At 53.4% G+C, this 18,454-nt stretch overlaps 1 protein-coding gene across 1 annotated transcript; it reads right to left on the bottom strand.

Annotated features, from left to right (window-relative positions):
* Window positions 1-1,368: 1,368 nt before the first annotated feature.
* Window positions 1,369-12,485, bottom strand: IGFBP4 (insulin like growth factor binding protein 4). The gene is made up of 4 exons (XM_036930358.2): window positions 11,880-12,485; window positions 4,914-5,068; window positions 4,048-4,182; window positions 1,369-2,623 (listed from the first exon to the last, which is right to left on the bottom strand). Exons 1-4 carry the CDS (start codon window positions 12,226-12,228, stop codon window positions 2,489-2,491), a joined length of 774 nt encoding a protein of 257 aa, XP_036786253.1. The 5' UTR covers window positions 12,229-12,485; the 3' UTR covers window positions 1,369-2,488.
* Window positions 12,486-18,454: the final 5,969 nt, after the last annotated feature.

Below are 18,454 nucleotides of genomic sequence, written 5' to 3'. Positions count from 1 at the left end.
CAGACCAGGTATACATGCCCTGTAAAATCCCATATTCCCACTCAATTTCAGGTATCACTTTGCTGTATTCACTATGTACACACACATACACACACACAAACACACCTGTATCACAAAGGCACATCTCAGGCCATACATGCAGCTACTTTCCAAGGAGACCCAGTTGTTTTGGAGACTCAGGAGAAGAAAAGGAGCTCTTACCAACCACTGCCAAGGGTGCAAGAGTGGAGCATTGGGAAGAGGGGTGGCTGGAGAAAAAGGGGGATTTAAACATGCTTTAAGAAAGAGATACTCTCCCTACATTTGGCTTAGAGACCTAAAACTTAATCAACAGCCTGCACCCATCTCCTATCCCAACAGAAACAGGGGCCTCTATGAAGAGTGGCCAGGGAGCTGAAGCAACCTTCAGTGTCACTTTGTTCTTTATCTTCTGCTGCTGGCAGCAAACCATGGTGCCTGAGACCAGATGGCTGCAGGATGCGGCAACCAAGGCAGAGCTGGAAGATGAGGATCACAGCCTCAGGGGCCAGTGAAATAGAGAAGCCTGGACCTGAGCGGGGGAGCAAGGTATCCAGGAGACAGGCAGACAGGAGGGAATTCCCCTAGAGTGTAGCAGAGGGTCTCTGGGCTACCGGTGACCTCCCATGAAGGGGTTCTCACTCAGGAGATCTCTCTCTCTCTCTCTCTCTCTCTCTCTCTCACACACACACACACACACACACACACACAGCAGCATGGAGGTCGGGGAGGGGTGTTGGGAAATGACCAAGAATGCAATCATATCACAGGGGCACAAATTCTGGGGCTGTCACCAAGAACCCACAGTCTGGTGAGCCCAGGACAGCAAGATCAAAGATGCCCCCACTCCCCCCAGTCAGAATCAAATCTCAGCATAACCCTCCGGTCAGGCATCGAGGCAGTCAGAACTGGAATGTGTTGGAGAGTTACCCCCTTTCCCCAATGTCAGGACAAGTGCCTCCCCCACCACTAAATACATCAAATCCAGATGCAAACTCCATCTGCCTAATGCGCCAGGAAATGCCCCAGGTTCGTACACCAGCTGAGCCCAGAAATAGCTCTGGCCCAGCAGGGTTGTCCTTGCTTGCCTCCCTTCAGAAGCCATTATTTGCCCACCAGGAGTCTCAACACAGACTTTGGGGATAGGAGACCCCCTAGGAAAAGGCTGCAGGGAAGGGGCGGGTGACCTGGCTGACCCTTTGCAGTCCTTTTACCATGTAGAACAGGACTGAGGACCACACAGTGCCCCCCACCTTTCCCCACTGCTGTTAAATCCCTGTCCCTAATTGTAAATAAACCAGCCAAACACAATTGTCTAAATTTTTTGTTTTGTTTTGTTCTGTTTTGTTATAAAAAAAAAAAAAGACATGACATCATGGCCAACTGGTAGGTCCCTAAGTCTCCTTCCATCCAGTCGTGCCAGAAATGCCCGAAGAGTAGGAGGTGTGGGGAAGGAGGCAGAGCCACATGCAGGGAGTCACCAGAAGGCAGAGTCATCCTGGTGACTTCACAGCTGTGACCACAAATGCGGGAGGACACATGACCCCCAGCACGCCCCTCATCCTCCCAGCACGTGGGTCCTCTTCTCCATCAGGCACACGCAGTCCAATGGTGCATTCTTTCTTCCCACCCTGACTGCTCAGAGATGGGCCCCAGCTCCCCAGCCCTCTGTCCTGCAGGCCTTCTTGTGACCCTCTTCCCTCCTCTGTAGCAGGGTCTCGGTTGCCAGTAAACCAAGCAGATGGCACAACACCCAAACCAAAGGTGGGCTTGTCTCTGTAGGTCCTTCTCCTCAGAGGGACCTGAGGAAGAAGAGAAAGGGAGCCCAGCAGCCTAAGCTTTGAGAGCATGTCTGGGTCTCCTGTGCATTGAGCCACCTGCCACTGCACACCTTCCCTAAGGCCTCCACCCTCTGACTAGATTGAGGAGGGACAATGGTACAAGGGACAATGGTCAAGATATATGTCTGTGTTCCTCCACTGATTCTGGGAATGGGACTTCTCTTCTCACACAGGCTTGTGCTCACCTTACAGAAGGTGGCCCCATGTGCCCAAATCAGAGATAGTCAGTATAAGAGCCCCCAGGGCTGAAAACTAGAACTGGCATGTAGTATGTTGTCAGTAAATGTTTTTAGATGGCTAAATGGCTGAATGGCTGAATGAATGAATGAATGAATGAAAGGATGGATGAATGAATGAATGAATCCCAGATCAATTTAGAAACACACCAGTGCTCCCCATTGCCACTCTCAGCCCTCTCAGGCTATCTAAGGCCAAAGGGAACACCTCTAGGCTTCAGCTAACCCCAAGGGCATACCCATGCTCATTAACACACACACACACACACACACAGAGGGAACTTCTGGGCCAGAGGCAGAGACAGGACTTAGACCCAGGCTCCAGGTCAGCTCTACAGCCTCCAGGGGATGGGGATAGCAGGGGGCACTGAGCCCCCTGCCTGCTCGCAGGGTTCACTTGCGGAAGCTGTCAGCCAACTGGTGGCAGTCCAGCTCCCCCTTTGGCTCCAGGCCCCCCGGAAGCTTCACTCCGGTCTTCCGGTCCACACACCAGCACTTGCCACGCTGCCCGTCCAGGGCCGGATGGCACTGCCAAGACAAGAGCATAAGAGGTCAGTTCCCAGGAGAGCCTGCCCCAATCCCAGCCCAGCCTCCAAGTCAGACAGCTGATTCAAGATGGCCTCTGCGGGTGGAGGCTGTTTTATGAGCAAGAGCCCTCTGAGCTCCCAGAGTAGAGAAAACGTGGCCAAGAAGGAAAGGCCAAGCAGAGAGAACTTAGCCAAGAAGTGAAGGTTGCCTCAAGAGTCAACACTGGTCTGGAGATAGAGGCTCAAGTGTCATAACTTCCAGTGGGATAAAAAATAGGGAGAGGAGATGCACAGAACTACAACACAGGACATGCAGGGAATAGGGGGACTGGGGTGGGACAGCACATGGGAACTCTGTACTTCCTGCTCAATCTTTCTGTAAACCTAAAACTGCTCTAAAAAAAGTTAAGTCTATTAATTTTTCTCATTTAGGTAAAAGAGTTTTTAAAAATTGAGACAAGGATAAAATGGATGTAGGGATAAAGGTTGGAAATAGCTTTGGCACTGGTTTAGGAGGCCCTTTTGAGTCCTCGATTCATTTCATACCACCTCATAACCTCCTCACACTGTTCTGGGATTTGCAGAGCCGGGGGCAGCCTTTCTCCTAGCTAGGTCTCCGCTGGCTGAGTGGCAGCTTTCGTGGATTTGTCTTAAGAGCATGGAGTGGGAGAATGTACGTATCTATACCTACAAAGAACTAGAGGAAATCCCAGCCAGGGCTCCCCAGTGCCCTGTCCAGACAATGCCACCTTTCCAAGCCAGAGATGGGCTGGAGCTTCCTAGCCTCCTGGGGGCTTGTCAGAGAGGAATGCAAGGACACCAGAGGTTTTTGCCTTCCTGTCCTCTCTCCTACCCCCTCCTTTCTCGGCATCCACTCAAAGCGCCTGTCTCCAGCTGTCAGATCCAGCTTCATCTGCATCCTGGCTGTGCCCTAGGTGGTACGGCTGCTCAGCTCAGGGGAAGGGGCATACTGAGTTTCCTCCTTAACCCCCCATGACTTAGCCTCTCCACTCCCAGGTGAAACCTCAGACGTTCCATGACAAAAGAGAAGTACTCCTAGGAATGGAGCTGGGTGACAAGAGTATTACCAGGAAGCAGCAATCGGCAGGGGTGCTAAGTCTACATAACAGACAGGGCATCCAGAGGTGAGAGAAATGGTCCTGGTTGGGGACACAGGAGAGCTGGCCTGCCATTAACTTGCTCTGTGACTCTGGGCCTCAGTCTCCTCATCTCCAAAATGAGTGAGGTGGGCGAATCAGCTGATGTTCCCAGGTTGGGGGACAGTTTGGGGAGGGCCTGTGGGGTGAGGTTTTGTTTGGGACATCTCCTCTATCCTGAGATCTCCATCCTGGACTATCCTGTGGAGAGGTGGGGAATGCCCCGAAAGCTGAGGCCGGCGCTGAGCCAGTGGAGATGGAAACCCACCTGCTTGGGATGGAAGTTGCCATTGCGGTCGCAGTTGGGGATGGGGATGATATAGAGGTCCTCGTGGGTGCGGCCCTGTGAGGCGGCCAGCCGCTCCAGGGCCCGATGCAACTCACTCTGGCAGGAGCCTTGGGGCTGGAGGAGGGGAGAAAGAAATTGTTCAGCAGGAGGGAGAGAGGCAGGCAGGAGTCAGATCAAGACTAAAGGCCCTGAAAGGAGGTTGAAGGCCTGCCTGGTGGCTGGGCAGGGCCCAGTGTGGTGAAGGGAGGGGCTTGGGTTCAGGGAACACTGGTGGGCAGAGCACGAGGACATTAAAGAAAGGCTCTTGAGCCAGAGCTTCTAAAAAGGAGGGGTAAGGGGCCCTTGTGAGAAAAGGGGCTGTGGAAACCTATGGAGGACAGGAAGGGGGCGATTTCTGTGCAGGAGGGATGGATGAAATCATCAGTAACAATTTGTAAGACCCAGGCACGGATCCATCAGAACCACCCATCAGAAAACAGTTAGCCAGACCCCAGAGCAGGGTCCCAAGACCCCTGCTATGGCCAACATTAGCCCTGTAATTATTGAGAAGGAATCCAAGAGAAGGGCCAAGAATCACCAGGTGGCTTGGGGCAACTATTTAACAAGCAGTACTGACATATTTCAGTTTTTAACAATCACTTCAACTATACCAATGTATATCACTGATGAACAGAAAAGGAATTTCAAAGAAAGGAATGAGGGCTCTCATAGGTCCTCAGACTAAATGCATCTTGCACACAGTAGGCATCCAAAGAACATTTGCTGAATGAACACTGTCCAGATCTGGTGGCAGTGGTGGTGTATGTGCCGATGCACATGTGTATTTGTGGGTCAGAGGTCCTCACCACAGGCCGGGCTTCTTCCCGGGGCACCCCGACCTTCATCTTGCCCCCACTGGTGCTCCGGTCTCGAATTTTGGCAAAGTGCTTCTGCAGGCACCTGCGGTCATGGGCACTGCAGGGACTGAAGCTGTTGTTGGGGTGGTCACCCTCATCCTTGTCTGCAGTCAGACCGAGATAGGGAGAGGTCAGCACCGGGAAAGGGCAGGGCAGCACACCAACCCCGCCTCCCACCTGCTCTGTTCTTCTTGAGAGCTCCAGCCTGCTGCTCTGAAGAACAGGGGGCCTGGGGGTGGGAAGGAACGAGAGCAGCGCCCCCATCTCCTCCCCACTCCCCTGGACCTCCTCAGGAGAATATTCCTCTTACAGTCCTTGACTTGTCCCTCACCCCACCCAGTCCACCCCTCAGATGAGTCACCAGCTGCAGCTGCCCAAAGAGCAGGAGGGTCCCCTGGGCCCTGCAGGGAGGTCTAAGGCAGACAGGGGGGCCCCCTCACTGGATTCTGCCCCCCTACATTCAGCTCCTCCTACCATCCCCCTTTCTGTCTGCTCTCTCTTCTTGTCCCTTCTCCTGCTCTCTGCAGCATCCGGCTGAGCAAGCCAGGGGATCCCTAGGGCTGCTGGCTCTAGTGACCCTCTTTCAAATGGCCAGAACCACAGTGTCCTTTCTCATGATGAGAAAGCTGGCCCAAAAGGCTCTCCACATTGGCTGGACAGGAGAAAAGAAGGAGTGGATATGTATGCCCACATGGGAAAGTGTGTGTGTGTGTGTGTGTGTGTGTGTGTGCGCACACATGTGTATGTGTGTAACACTCTATGTCACCCCAGGACCAAGAGAATACCCACACACATCCCTTCAGTCCCCCATCCCAACACCTCCCATCCTTGGACTTCAGACCCCATCCAAAGTCCATGTCTATTGCCCAGAGCCAGGGCACTGAGGACCCAAAGATGGGGGTGGTGAAGCTGGACCCACACTCCCACCTTGGGGTCTCCTGAAGATTCTATCTGAACTCAAGAAAAATGCCATCCAGAGGTCCCAGATTTGTAAATGCTGCCCCTCCCTCCAGCAAGCCAAAACCAAACTACAGGGCTGAGCTGGGGAAAGAGGTTGCAGGACTTTGCTGCAGATCAGAGCCACCTCTGAAGTGCTTGGGCTTGGCGGTTCACTGCCGGCCTGAATGCAAAGCCCCAGCCAGCATTCCAGATGTTGGCAGCCAGACAGAAGGTTACATCTGGTTTGCGTCAGGACTTTTTTCCTGAGGAGTTAGCAGGTTCCTCCATGCATGGCAGCCGTCCCAGAGCTGCCTCTGGGTCAAATGGTATTTTTCTGCCTCGCCAAAGTTAGTTGGGGGCTTAGCTGGCTTTTTTATTCTCCCAGTTCTGGGAATGTGGAGGAAAGCACATGGATAAAAGGACACCAGGCAAGGAGGAATCTAGACCCTCAGAAAGTCTTTGTCAAGATTCTGCACCAAAGGTTATTTATAAAATTGAGTCACCAAGGTTGGGAAGAATATTTTGTCATGGGTGGAGGGCTGGCTTAGAAAAAAGAATCAAGAGGGAAGGATAAACGGAGCAGATGGATATAATCCATCCTTCTGCATATTTAATATCCCAAGAAGGACAGTCCAGAAGGAACTCTAGTCCCAGAGACATGAAGGTCCCAAGGGTCAACCCAGGAGAAGACATTAGAGCAACACCTCTCAGCTGGTAGGCAGCAAAAGAAGGGGCAGATGCCTTTCCGAAGACCGTGATTGTGCCAAGGGAGCCATAAGAAGATGGCCTCCGCACTCTTGGTCAGAACCAGAGACAAGATCTGGATACAGATTTTTCCCTGAACAACCTCCTAAGGAAACTTTCTGGCCAATGACCCGGGCTGGCCTCTGACCCCTCCTCCTGCATCCACCTTGCAAAAAGCCACACAATTTTTAGATGAGATCACAGTGTTTTCAGAGATATAGGTTGGAAGTGGGAAACAGAGAGAAACAGGACATGGAAGACCTAAAGGAATAGGAGCTGAATCTTGGAACGACAGAGGCTGGGCTGAGATGTGAGCAAAGGCACCATCGCTTCACGTGGGAAAGGCTGCTGGGGCTCCCAGGCACTTGTTGGCCATAGCCCACAACCCTAATTTGAGGAGAACCCTTCGAACCCGGAAAGATTTTGTTGTCTTTCCTTTGAATTTGTTTTCTTTTCATGGCCATATAAGAAAGCACTACTTTGCCCAATAACACTTGTTCCTGTTGATAGATGGGCAGAATATCCTGAGGTTTGAGGAATAAGGAAGAGTTTTCTAATAAATGGAGCTGCCTTGGGAGGAAGAAATTCCCCTGCCCTGGAAGTGTGGCATGTCAGAGTGATAGAGACCTCAAGACCCTGAAGAGATCTGGAAAAGAGGTTCAACTGCAACTAGGCTTTCCAATGTTGAGGTTCTATGAGTAGAGTTCACAAATGACTAACACTCAGGGGATTATTAATGGATATTTGGAATGTTTATCCCTTAGCTTAGGAGGTACCATTAAGGAGGACAACCGGGTCTGCTCACTAAAACCTGGGGCTGCTTGGGGCACAGGGCAAGCCTGGAAACATAGCTTAGTTCTTGTGTTGGTAGGGCCCCGTGGCACCTAGAGGGGGCTACCTGGGGAAAGCTGAGCGGGTAGCCTGCCTGGCCTCCCCCTCCTTGGCTTCCGCACTGCCCAGAACATGTGTCCTAGCTCATATCTAACACACCAGATAGAGCAGCTCCTTACTGATTTTCATGGGGACACAGCCACACAGAGTATGTCCAGTCTGCACACTCAAACACAGACAGGTCAGGACTCAAGAATCACAAACATATATATGAACAATCACGTGTCCAGGCACACATTCGTCCACACGCGCACACCCACATGCACTCAGGCACTCTGACCCTGCTCCAGGCAGAGATACAGATACAGATGTGGGGCAGGGCACACTGACCGCACCATGGCTTGTTGACTTTCCATTTAATCTGTAACTTTTCTTTTGCTTGTAACTAAGCCTCGCTTAACAGGCAGACTGAGTATCCACCCCAGGATCCTCCCCTAGACACTGGGGGTTTGGGAGGGAAAAGGTCATAGCCTTGGGTTTCTGAAAAACGTTAACCTTCCCATCTCCAAAACTGGCTAATTACTCACTACTTCCCTCCTCACTCGGGAGTTCCAGCCACCTGGTACCGCTCACCCAGGAGTAACCCCAACCGCCATGGGTTCCCTATGAGCGGAAGCCAGTCAGACCTCCCGACCTCTGCAAGGCTTGTTTGGGAGGTGGGGCTCCCGAGGTTGGCCAGGTCATCTCCTCCAGCCCCCACCTGGAGCTGGGCCAATGACATGCAGCCACAGGGGGAAAAGTGGTCTTTGCTTCAGCAACAAAGGAAGAGAAGGCACCCAAAAAGAAAAGAGGCTTCACAGTTTTAACACCACTGGCTGCAAAGTTCATGGTCAAGCTAGAGGATTTCCTCTGTCTTGCTGCCTGATTTCATACCCAGATTTCTCCTCCACCCCAGTCTCTGCTCCCCTTAAAACACCCTAAGGCTGTGAGGTAGGTGGACCCTGCCACCAGGACACAGAAGTCTCAGCCACCATTTGGAAGGTCACCCACCTACCCTGCAAGACCTTTTCCTGTCTGTCCTGGACTCTGGCTGGAGAAGCCAAGACCACGCATGCCAGGTGCTGTGCTCTTTCTTTGAGATCTGGCTCATGGGGCGTCCTCCTCACCATTATGCCAGGCTGCCAGCCTCAGAACAAAGAGTCAGAGACAGCTGGCTCGTTCTTCTCAGGTTTACAGCAGCAAAAGGCACCAATGTCCACCTTACTCCTCTCAACTCCTCTGAATATCCCCACACTTTGCTCACTTGTCCTACTCACTGTTCCCCAAAGTCCCAGGATCAGAGGAGGATATAAGCTTCAGCTTAAATCCTCTCAGCTTCTTCTCCATCACCATCCCCGTCACTGCTCCAGTGTATTGAGCTCTTCCTCCATCAGATACCCCAACCCTATGAGGCAGGTCCTACTGTCATCCCCATTTTGCAGAGGAGGAAATGAAGCTAACTGGGTGAGGGAAAGGAGGAGAGAATTATCTGTGTAGCTCCTACATCTCTAAATGGTAAAACTCCTGATACCCAGAGCACCAATAATTCTGGCTTTGCCAATACTAAGGAAAAAATGTTGAGCAGCCATGCTCCTCCTTCCCCCACCCCCAAGGCACAGAATTTCTGGGAAGGCGCTGTTCCCATGACATGACTAGATTCCCAGTACTGAAGTAGGGGGGACAGTATTTGCTGCGTTGACTAAAAATTAACCCAGCCTGCATGTTCCCTAACCCTGTCCCAGAGGGACCCAAAAGCATAGTTTAGGAACTCCCCAGTCCAAACACTGATCTTCCCACTGTCCACTCCCCCAGATTCCATGAGTCAAGGGTCAGTACGCTGATGCACAATTGTGAACTTCTGACGCACACATCCCACTCCACCCCCGCCTCTGGTGGCCTAAGCAGTGTTATCCACAGCCTTTTCTGGCTCAGAAAGCTGGGACAGGAGGGCCATGTGGGGATGGGGGGGATGGAGGGAGACCTTAAAATGGAAGGGGGAGACCTGCCCCTGGGGCAGAGAGGCAGCTGGACCACAGCAGGCCAAGGCAGGGGACATGCCACGTGGCTGCCCTCCCCCAGTCACCTGCTCAAAGCTCAGCCCCAAAAGGAAAAGACAGAAACAGAGCCTGGCAAACTGTTGCCCAGACAAGAGGGCCCAATACTTGGGACTTACAAGGGACACTGGCCTATTGACAGTGGAAGACTAAAGAGAATAGCAGGGATAGAGGCTGGACCCTGGCCATGTCTCACCAGAGACCCTGTAGGGCTGCTACACAACTCTAGTGGCACCATTCACATGGCCCAAAGTGGCCCAGGCTGTGGCAGGGGGTGATTCCAGGATGAGTGGGAAGTAAGAAGGCATGGACACAGCTTGCCAAGTAGGTACCTAGTTTCTCCAGGGTCCTCCAGGCTTGCCCTTTCCCTCTCCAGATACCTGCATGTGCTGCCTAGGTGGAAGACGGGGAAGGAGGAGGGGGAGGAGCATTAGAGACCCGGGCCCTGTAATCCAAAGTGGACCTAGAGCTGCCTTCTGAGGCGGGTTTGCATTATGTCCACAGGGCCATCACAAGCTTTCATGCCATGTGCCCCTCAAAGCCTCTAGGGGGTCAGATATTCCTCTGCTACAAGATGGGTGTTCCTACTTAGCCAGGGTGGAAGGGGCATGCAAGACCCTCTGAGGGCTCTTCTGCCCTGAGTTCAAGAAGGTGAAAGAGGAAGAGGCTCCCTGCCACCCTAATCTGATGCCAGGTACCCACGGGCAGGTGGAGGATGGAGACTTAAAGGAAAGAGGTCCCATTATACCCAGAGGAGCCAGGGACTCAGCCCTCAGTCCTGGTCCGGTCTGGTACAGTACTTCTCTCCTACTGGCACAGCTCTGCCCCAGGACTAGTGCCCTACTCCGCAGGACTCCCCCTTCCCAGATGTGCTGGGTGAACGCTGGCATTTCTCCTAGAAAGTTTTCTGCTGACCCATCTCTCACTGCCTAGGGACAGGAAGGGCAGAGAGGCCCAAGGCCCAGACCCCTGGGGTCCACCTCCTTCCTGTTTTCCCTGCATCCTGCTCTCCTCCTGCTAACAGGCTGCACAGGATTGAGGAAGTGGATAGGTCTGGGACCCAGGGCAGGAAGCTTGGGGCTGGAGTCCCAGCATCCGGACCGCAACAATGGAAGCTTCAAGCACCAGGAAAAGAGACAGACACAGACAGAGGCACAGGGAGAGTAACCAGAGAGTCACAGAGAGAACAAGAAACAGAGGCAAATACAGAAAGGCAGAGGTTCCACAAGTAACAGAGAAAAGACAGAATAAAGAAAAACAATGAGAGAAAGAGCAACAGAAAGGCACTGAGATGAATGTGAGAGAAGTAGGCAACAGAAACAAAAAGGGAATAAAAAAGAACGAAACTGATCATGAGCAGAAGATATCGAGGAAAGGAGAACTCGAGAATGCTGTTAGTGAAACTAGAGGTTGAAAGAACAAAAGAGTAAGAGAAAGAAGGAAAAAGAGAATGATAAGAAGGAGAAACTGAGAGGCTCACTAAATGGTAAAAGAGAAAGCGTAAGAATGAGTTTAGGGCAAAGGGCCTTCACAGTCTCTCGCTCTTCCTGACTGCTCTTGTCTACTCCCTACCCCAACACCCGCTAGGCTTCTGCATCTCTAGATGGGCAGCCAAGACTTGCTTCTCTTCTGCCACCTCAAATGATACCTGCCAGGAGAAAGGGGCAGAGCATACCGGGCAGGAGGAGGTACCAGGCCTGGCAGACAGACACTGGCCTTCCCAGTACCTCTCAAACAGCTAGGTGAGCTGGCCTGCGGCTACAGGGAAAGGCAACTCTGATGCCCCTCACTGCCAAAGCCCCTCTCATTGACAAGTCCCACTCCACCCCACTTCAATGTCTAAAGGGCCAAGACCTGGCCAAACCGTCGGGTTTAGCCTGTGGCCAGGGAGAGGGGAGGTCCCTGGATCAGGGCCAGAAAGCCGCCACCACCACCATCCCTATTCTCCAGTTATCTGGCTGTAGGCAGTTCACTGCAGCCTGCAGGCAGGACCAAGTCACTTGATTTTCTGCTCTTGCACCAGCAGCTGGGACTGCTACCACTGAGACCTCTTCCCAAATAGATACCCTTGGGAGGTTTGAGACGGAGGGATCAGGCAGAGCCCTCCTTGGTGGGGGCAACATGCTGCTAGGGACTCGAGAGCAGTTTTCTCGGCCGGGCCTGTCCCAAGCCAGTCTGGCCCAGCCATGTACCTGCCTTCTCAACTCACAGGGGATTCTCAAAGGCCTCCCAGGACAGCCTTAATGGGGAAGGGGCTTCTGGGAGGCGAGCCCACCAGGGAGGGTGTGCAAGAGCAGGGGCATCTTACCAGAGGGCTGCAGGCTTTCCTGGATAGCCTCGATCTCTGCTAGCTCCATGCACACGCCTTGCCCGTGCATCAGTGTGTGCAGGGGCTTCTCCACTCCCCGGGGCGGGTAGCAGCGCAGGCCTGAGCCGCAGCGGGGGGTGTACACTCCGCAGGGCATCCCCTTGCCCAGGGCGCAAGTGGCACAACAGCCGCAGCCAGGCTCGCGCACCAGCTCCTCGCAGCCCACGGGGGGGCGGCAGCGCGCCAGCTTCTCCTCGGAGCAGGGAGGGCAGTGGATGGCTTCGTCGCCCAGGCTCGGCCCGGGCCCGGCGGCCAGCAGCAGCGCGGCCACGAGGCAGAGGGGCAGCATGACCGGACGAGGACGGGGCGCGGCCAGGGGGCACAGGCGCGGGCGCGCGGGCGGGCAGCAGGGGACAAGGCGGCAGCGCCTGGCACGCCTGAAGGATCCGACCCGGAGGGCGCGGGAAGACGGGGCGGTCCCTCTGGCGGACAGGGACCGAGCTCGGGAAGTTAGCACTCCGGCTGGAGCGGAGCGAGTCTGGCCGCCAAGGCGCTGCGCCGCATCCTCGGCCCGGCCCAGGCGGCGGGCAGCGGGGGCGCAGGGGGCTGAGCGGCTGTCCCGGACCGGCTCCCCGGGACTTTATACCAGCCCCTGGCCACACCCCCAGCGCCTTCCCAGAGGTGGGGGAGAGGCGGTGGGGGTGGGGGAAGCGAGGGGAGAAGGAGAGGCGGCGGTTAGGGGGAGGGGGCGCTGTCCTGAGTCGCCGGCGCTGCAGCCGCTGCAACAGCTGAAAGTCCTTCTCTGCCGCAGAAGGAAGCAGCGCGGTTTGGAAACCGTGGCAGGAGCCTAGCGCGCCTCTGAACCGGAGCCTAGGAGGGGAGAGAAGTGAGAGCAGAAGCGAAGGGGCTGCTCCTCGGCCCCCTTCGCCGACCTCGGAAGATACTTCCCCGACCCCACCAAGCCAGCCCTCAGTCCCCACACGAACACCACCTTCTAGCCTGGATTCTCAGCTCCGTGGATTCAGTCTTCCTGGCCACAGTCCCTTCCACCCCACCTCAGTGCTTCCAGTTTCAACAGCTGGAGACCAAGTCCAGTGAGGTGGGGAAAAGGGGTACAGATGCCCAACGTAGGGGCCCAGGAGGGCCTGGTGGCCCTAAGATGTTAGTAGGCCCCCTTCCCACTTGCCCCTTCCAACCTCTGCCCTCTCCCCAGTCTCCTTAGGGCCCATGTGGGTCCTGGCCCACCCTGCCTTCCCAGGATGCAATCAACTGAACACCCAGGAAGGGAGGTGCCAAGCTTCTTCCTCTTGCCTGGAAGTTTGTTTCTACTGCGCAGACCCACTCCGAGAGGGAGATTGGCTGAGGAGATTGCTGCTGTGGGTGTGCAAATTGTGCATTGCACAACTCCAGAGGGCACCATTTCCCCTGTAGTCATTGTAAATTTATATGGCTGTTGTGACAGTTTTCCAGCAGATGGCAGTCAAGCATTTTGAGGAAGGGTGCCTTTTCTAATTCACCCAGTGTTGCTCTTTGGGCTAGTGGCTAGGCTGGCTCGGACCTCTCTGAGATCTTATTGGTGTGTGAACACCCTACCCTTGCCTCAGTCCTGCTGGGATCGGGAGGGCCTTAGAGTAACGTCTGAGCTAGGACCCACCTCCTCGGTTCTCTCTCAGGTCCTCCTAGTACTCACCCTCCTCCCTAATGAAGGCTCGGCTATCTCAGGGGGTAAAGCTCCTGCACAGGCATAATCAGTGATCCACTGTGGATATTTTGGCTTGACCTAGAAAGCTACAGGGCAGCCAAGCTGAAGTGCAGCGCGGAGACCCTCTTCCTGCTTCCTCTCTGAGGACAGGGATCTCAGTTTCACAGGGATTGGGCCTGCCGCCACCTTCTGCAAGTGCAGGCTGTCCAGGTGTTAGAAGGAAGAAGGGCGATAAGCTGGACGTGTAGGGACACAACCAAAAAGTTGCAAACTGACGGCACCTACTGGCAACCATGGAGACTGCAGAAGGGGTGGCAGATTATGGCCAGGGACAATCCTGGGGTTCTCTCCATACCATCTCACAGGAGAACTGGGATCTCCTCTTTCCCATCTTACTTCGAAAAGGGCAAACAGACCCAGGTTCCTCAAGTCCTTGGGAAAATCCCAGGCTGTCCTGATTCAGAAAACTGCCCCCAGCCCTATCTCCCTTCTTCATCATCATTGGACCCAACTCTGCCACCGAATTATTGTGTGAACTTGGCCACCACCCCTTGGAGCTTAAGTGTCCTTAACAGTAAAATGGAGGTAGGTCTTCTCCACCTATCCTACCTCTTAAGGCTCTTGTGAGAATAAAACGAGACCAGGAAAGATCATTCTGATCCCAATGCCAGACTTGTCCCCTGCAGAGCAAACCTGGGATATGTAAAGTTGCTGGGATGTGGAAGGAGCCGCAGCACTGCAGCTGCTACAACAGCTGAAGTCCTGCTGAAAGCCCAGCAGGAGAGGCTGGGCTGAAAACAAAAGTACCTGGGGATTAAGCATGAGTGCAGATGAGTGTGGGAAATCCAGAAAGCCTTCCAGGTGAGACAGATGTGCACACCTCTACTCCAGCACCCCGAACGCCATCCATCCCCAGGTACCCTCTCCCCAACATCACTGTCTGGAATAATTCCAGGGAGGCAAGAAAATAGACATGAGGAGACCTTCCAAGCACCTCCCCCGCCATACATGCAACACATATTTAAGTGAACACCTGTTATTGTTTGCAGACTTTGTGCTATATACAGGGGATACTGAGATGGCTGAGACCACTCTGCCCTCAAAGAGCTCACTGCCTAGTAAGAAAAGAAGGGGAGACAGGCATATAAATAAAGTAAGTCTAAGAACTGTACAGGTACCCTGGGGGACATTTATATGGGGCACTGTGAGGAGCCAGAGGCACAAGTGGTTAGTTCTACATCCAGGACACAGAAAGACCCTGTGGAGATGATCCTTGTGCCAGCCATCTTCTCTGCTAGAGATTAAGCACAGGTGTTAGCATCAGGCTGACCTGGCTTCTCTTCCAAGCTTTGCCACTGGACTCACTGGGGAACTTGAAATAAGTTACTTAAGCTCTCTGAGCTTCACTGGCCTTACCTGGAAATTGGGACCTTGCAGTAAGAAAGAAAGATGAGGAGAGGAGAAAGAGAAAGAAAATGGCCTGTGCAAATTGCACAGCATACAGTAGTCACCGAGTGTGTGCTCCCTCTATCTCACCCTGCTGGAAACTGTAACTTCTCCACAGGGCTGGAGAGCCCTTCATGGTAGGACCTGTGGACCTCCCCAACAGTCTGGAGGCTCTCAGAGGACTGAGTTTAGTGTCCCCCAGGGCCTGCTGGTATCTGGGAAAGGCTGTTTAAAGGGCATAGGACTTGGAGTCAGAGGACCTGGATGCAAGTTGCAACACAGCCACTTAGGAGGTGTGTTACCTTGGACATGCGCTTTATGTCTTGAAGGATCATTTTCTTCCTTTATTTGAAAAAAAGAGAGAGAGAGAGAGAGAGAGATAATGATTGGGCTTACCCCACAGCATAGTTGCAAGAAAAAATGAGATAATGAGGGTCAGGAAAGGGCTTTGGAACCTGAGGCATGGGGTGCAGATGCTGCTAATTGGTTTTCTCCACTTGATTGCTGCCTCCTTGAAGACTGGGAGCAACAGTTGGAGCTCCAAGAAGCAGAAACTCCGCCTTCCTGCCCTGCCATCTTTCCCAGCCCAGGGCTCTATCAGAAAAAGAACCCCTGCTTCCCCCTCCACATCCTTGTCTGTCCCTAAACTCCTGGGAACCTGGGGTGCCAGGAAGATGTTCCTGATGGAGGGGAGATGTCTCCCAGCCTCTTTCACCCCACACCCTCACTGGCTTGTTGCTTGGAGTCTCACTAGCTCCCTTGCTGGTTCAGTTTCAAACCTCTACTGGGCTTAGGCTGGGCTTCTTAGAGAATCAATAGGAAAAACACAGGGAACCCCCAGTCTGATGCCCTCAGGTAATCCCCCGTCTGCTGGGCTTGTTCTCTCTTGCCTGATGGAATAGGCAAAATACACATAATAATGAAAGTTAACACTTGATGAGCATGGGCCATATACTGGACATGGTTCTAAGTGCTTCACTCATGTGCATTTCACAATAATCTCATGGAGTAGGTGCTATCATCTCCTTTTTAAGATAGGGACACTGCAGCACAGAGAATCATGTAACTTACTCAAGGTCAACAGCAAGTCAATGAGAACACACGTATGAACCCAGGCAGTCTGGCTCCAGAGTCTGCATGATTAACCCTGTGTTTTACAGCCTTCTAAATGCACTGCCAGAAGCATTCTAAACAAATGCCAAAGACAAAAGACGATATGATCAGACTGCAAACTAGGTGTAGGGGATCAGTTGGAGGTGGCATTGGCATGGGACTGGACCCCAGGCCTCTCCATAACTTCGGCTTCCCAGACACTCCCTGGCTGCACTGGAATGCCCACTGTGCTCACATTGAGTAAGAGGCTGTCTTGCCAGTGGGTTTCAGCCCTGGGCAAGTTCGCTATGGATTCAATGTGACCAAAGAAAATGACAGCAAACGTTCTTTGGGGTGAAAGGGTTTATTATCTGGCAGGTCGAACACTAGTGTCTCTGCCCCTGCCCAGAGCACTGGGCCGAGCTCTCTATATAGAGCAATAATAGCTTATTGCCTAAAGGTGTGGAAGCGGTAGCCTAGCAACAGGCCCGTTACATCATCACGTGGTTTAAGTTCAGTGAGGATCCTGACCATAGGAACCCCAACTTCCCCACAGAGGCTCAGCTGCCCGCCATGTGGCTCATGTCTCACCCCCAGGTAGAGAGCATCCTCGGCAGTGGTCCCAGATATGAGTTGAGCAAAGGCACAGCAGTACAGCTGCCTCCCTGCCCAGCAGGGCCCCCCCCGTACTTGGAGAGACCAGGTCAGGAAAGTGAGGATCTCCACAGAGACCCCACAGTGCAGAGGGAAGTCTGGTCCAGAGGATAAAGCCTGGGTCCTTGCCTCGGGGTGTGCAGCTCCAGAAGTGAATACCCAGGCTGGGGAAGGAGAGGGGAGAGGAGAGCCCATCTGCTATTGGTCTGGCCAGGATCCAGTTTCCTATCTCCAGTCCAACCACTCTGCTACTTGCCAACTTTATGGCCACTTCCCCTTCCTCAGCTTCAGTTTTACCCCCTGTAAAACAGAGAAGGGGAACTCATTGAACTGTGAAGTCCCTTCCAGCTCAGGCAGTCTAGGAATCTAGAACCTCTGGAGACTCTTTGCATGGTCCTGGGCCCTGTGCCAGCCTGGCTCCCAACTCTCCAGTTTGCACTGTTCCCAGGCTGATTGGCACTGACAGAATCTGCTTCTCATTGGCCGAAGCCTGCATAGGAGACAAGCCAAGTGAATGATGTTGGGTCCTGTGAAGGCTTTGTCACTGCCCAGAGAGGTGACAAGGCTCACCCAAAGGCACACAGCTGGAAAATATCTGAGCCAAGACTTAAGTCAAATATATTTACTGCCTGTTATGGACTTGGCCCCCTAAGCCATGGCTGCCTCTGCTGCCAGAGCATCACCAGTGAGCCGTGGGCTCAGGACTCTAAGAAGATGGGGGTGGGAGGAGAAGAAGGGGAAACCTGGGAGAATCTATGCAGACGACACTTGGGAAAGTAGAGACACAGAGGGTACTCTGAGCAGAGAGAGACAGATATTAGGATGGGGAATTTATTTGCCCTGCTTCCCCTGACACCTGGTCAGTCAAAGGTCAGGGTGCCTGCTTGCCAAGACACCTCCTGGCCTGACAAATCAGAAGTTCAGAATCAAAGCAGATCTGTGCCCTTCCACCATACTCCTCCCATACTCCCTGGAGAGCCTCCAGGCCCTGCCTCCTACTCCCCCAGCCCTGAGGAACAGAATGCTACCCACCCCTTAGAAAATCCCAAAGACACTCTACCAAGGGAACTCTGAACCCAGAGTGATCCCCTAAAAGGGCTCTAAGCTTAGAGAGAACCCACAGAGGAGTTCTCAGATTTAGCAAAGCCCCAGAAAGAGGGCCTGGGATCCAGAGAGAGCCCCAACACCCATACATACAGATTCCCTGGCTACATGCCTCCCACTTTCCCGACCAGCACTAGGAGTTCACAGATAGCCCTAGTCATGCCTTCTGTGCATTCCCGGACCTCTCCTCTGGCGCCATCATCCCATGCCCAGAGCCACAATCTGGTCCCTGTGTCACACCAGCCTTTATGCCTCATCCTTTGCGTTCTCCACACCTCTGCCCACTTCATCCAGCCTTCTTCTTCTCCCTACCCAGGGGAACATCCTGGCCTGGGGGGTTCTCCCAATCTTGGTGGTAACCAGACATCCCAACTCCACTGGGGAAAAGTGGGGAGGAAACCCTAGGAAAAGCAGGTGGGTTGCCAGAGAAGAAGAGAAAAGGGAATAGCTGTGGCCTCCATTTCCTCATCTGCAAAATGGAGATGAAAACCACACTTACCTCATAGGATTATTATGAAAAGCTACACAGAGTAGGTGTTAAGTGCTTGCTTCTAGTTGTGCTTCATTTAATAAATAT

This window comes from Manis pentadactyla, chromosome 4, assembly GCF_030020395.1.
Source record: "Manis pentadactyla isolate mManPen7 chromosome 4, mManPen7.hap1, whole genome shotgun sequence".
NCBI lineage: Eukaryota > Metazoa > Chordata > Mammalia > Pholidota > Manidae > Manis > Manis pentadactyla.
Note: the sequence above shows the minus strand (reverse complement) of the source record. Positions and strands in the feature narration are given on the sequence as shown.

Excerpts from the sequence above, each read along its gene's own strand:
- IGFBP4 (XM_036930358.2), bottom strand. The coding sequence starts at position 12,228 with ATGCTGCCCCTCTGCCTCGTGGCCGCGCTGCTGCTGGCCGCCGGGCCC. Across the intron at positions 5,069-11,879 it reads GGAAAGCCTGCAGCCCTCTG|ACAAGGATGAGGGTGACCAC; the intron begins GTAAGATGCCCC and ends GTCTGACTGCAG. Across the intron at positions 4,183-4,913 it reads GGGAAGAAGCCCGGCCTGTG|CCCCAAGGCTCCTGCCAGAG; the intron begins GTGAGGACCTCT and ends CCCCTCCTCCAG.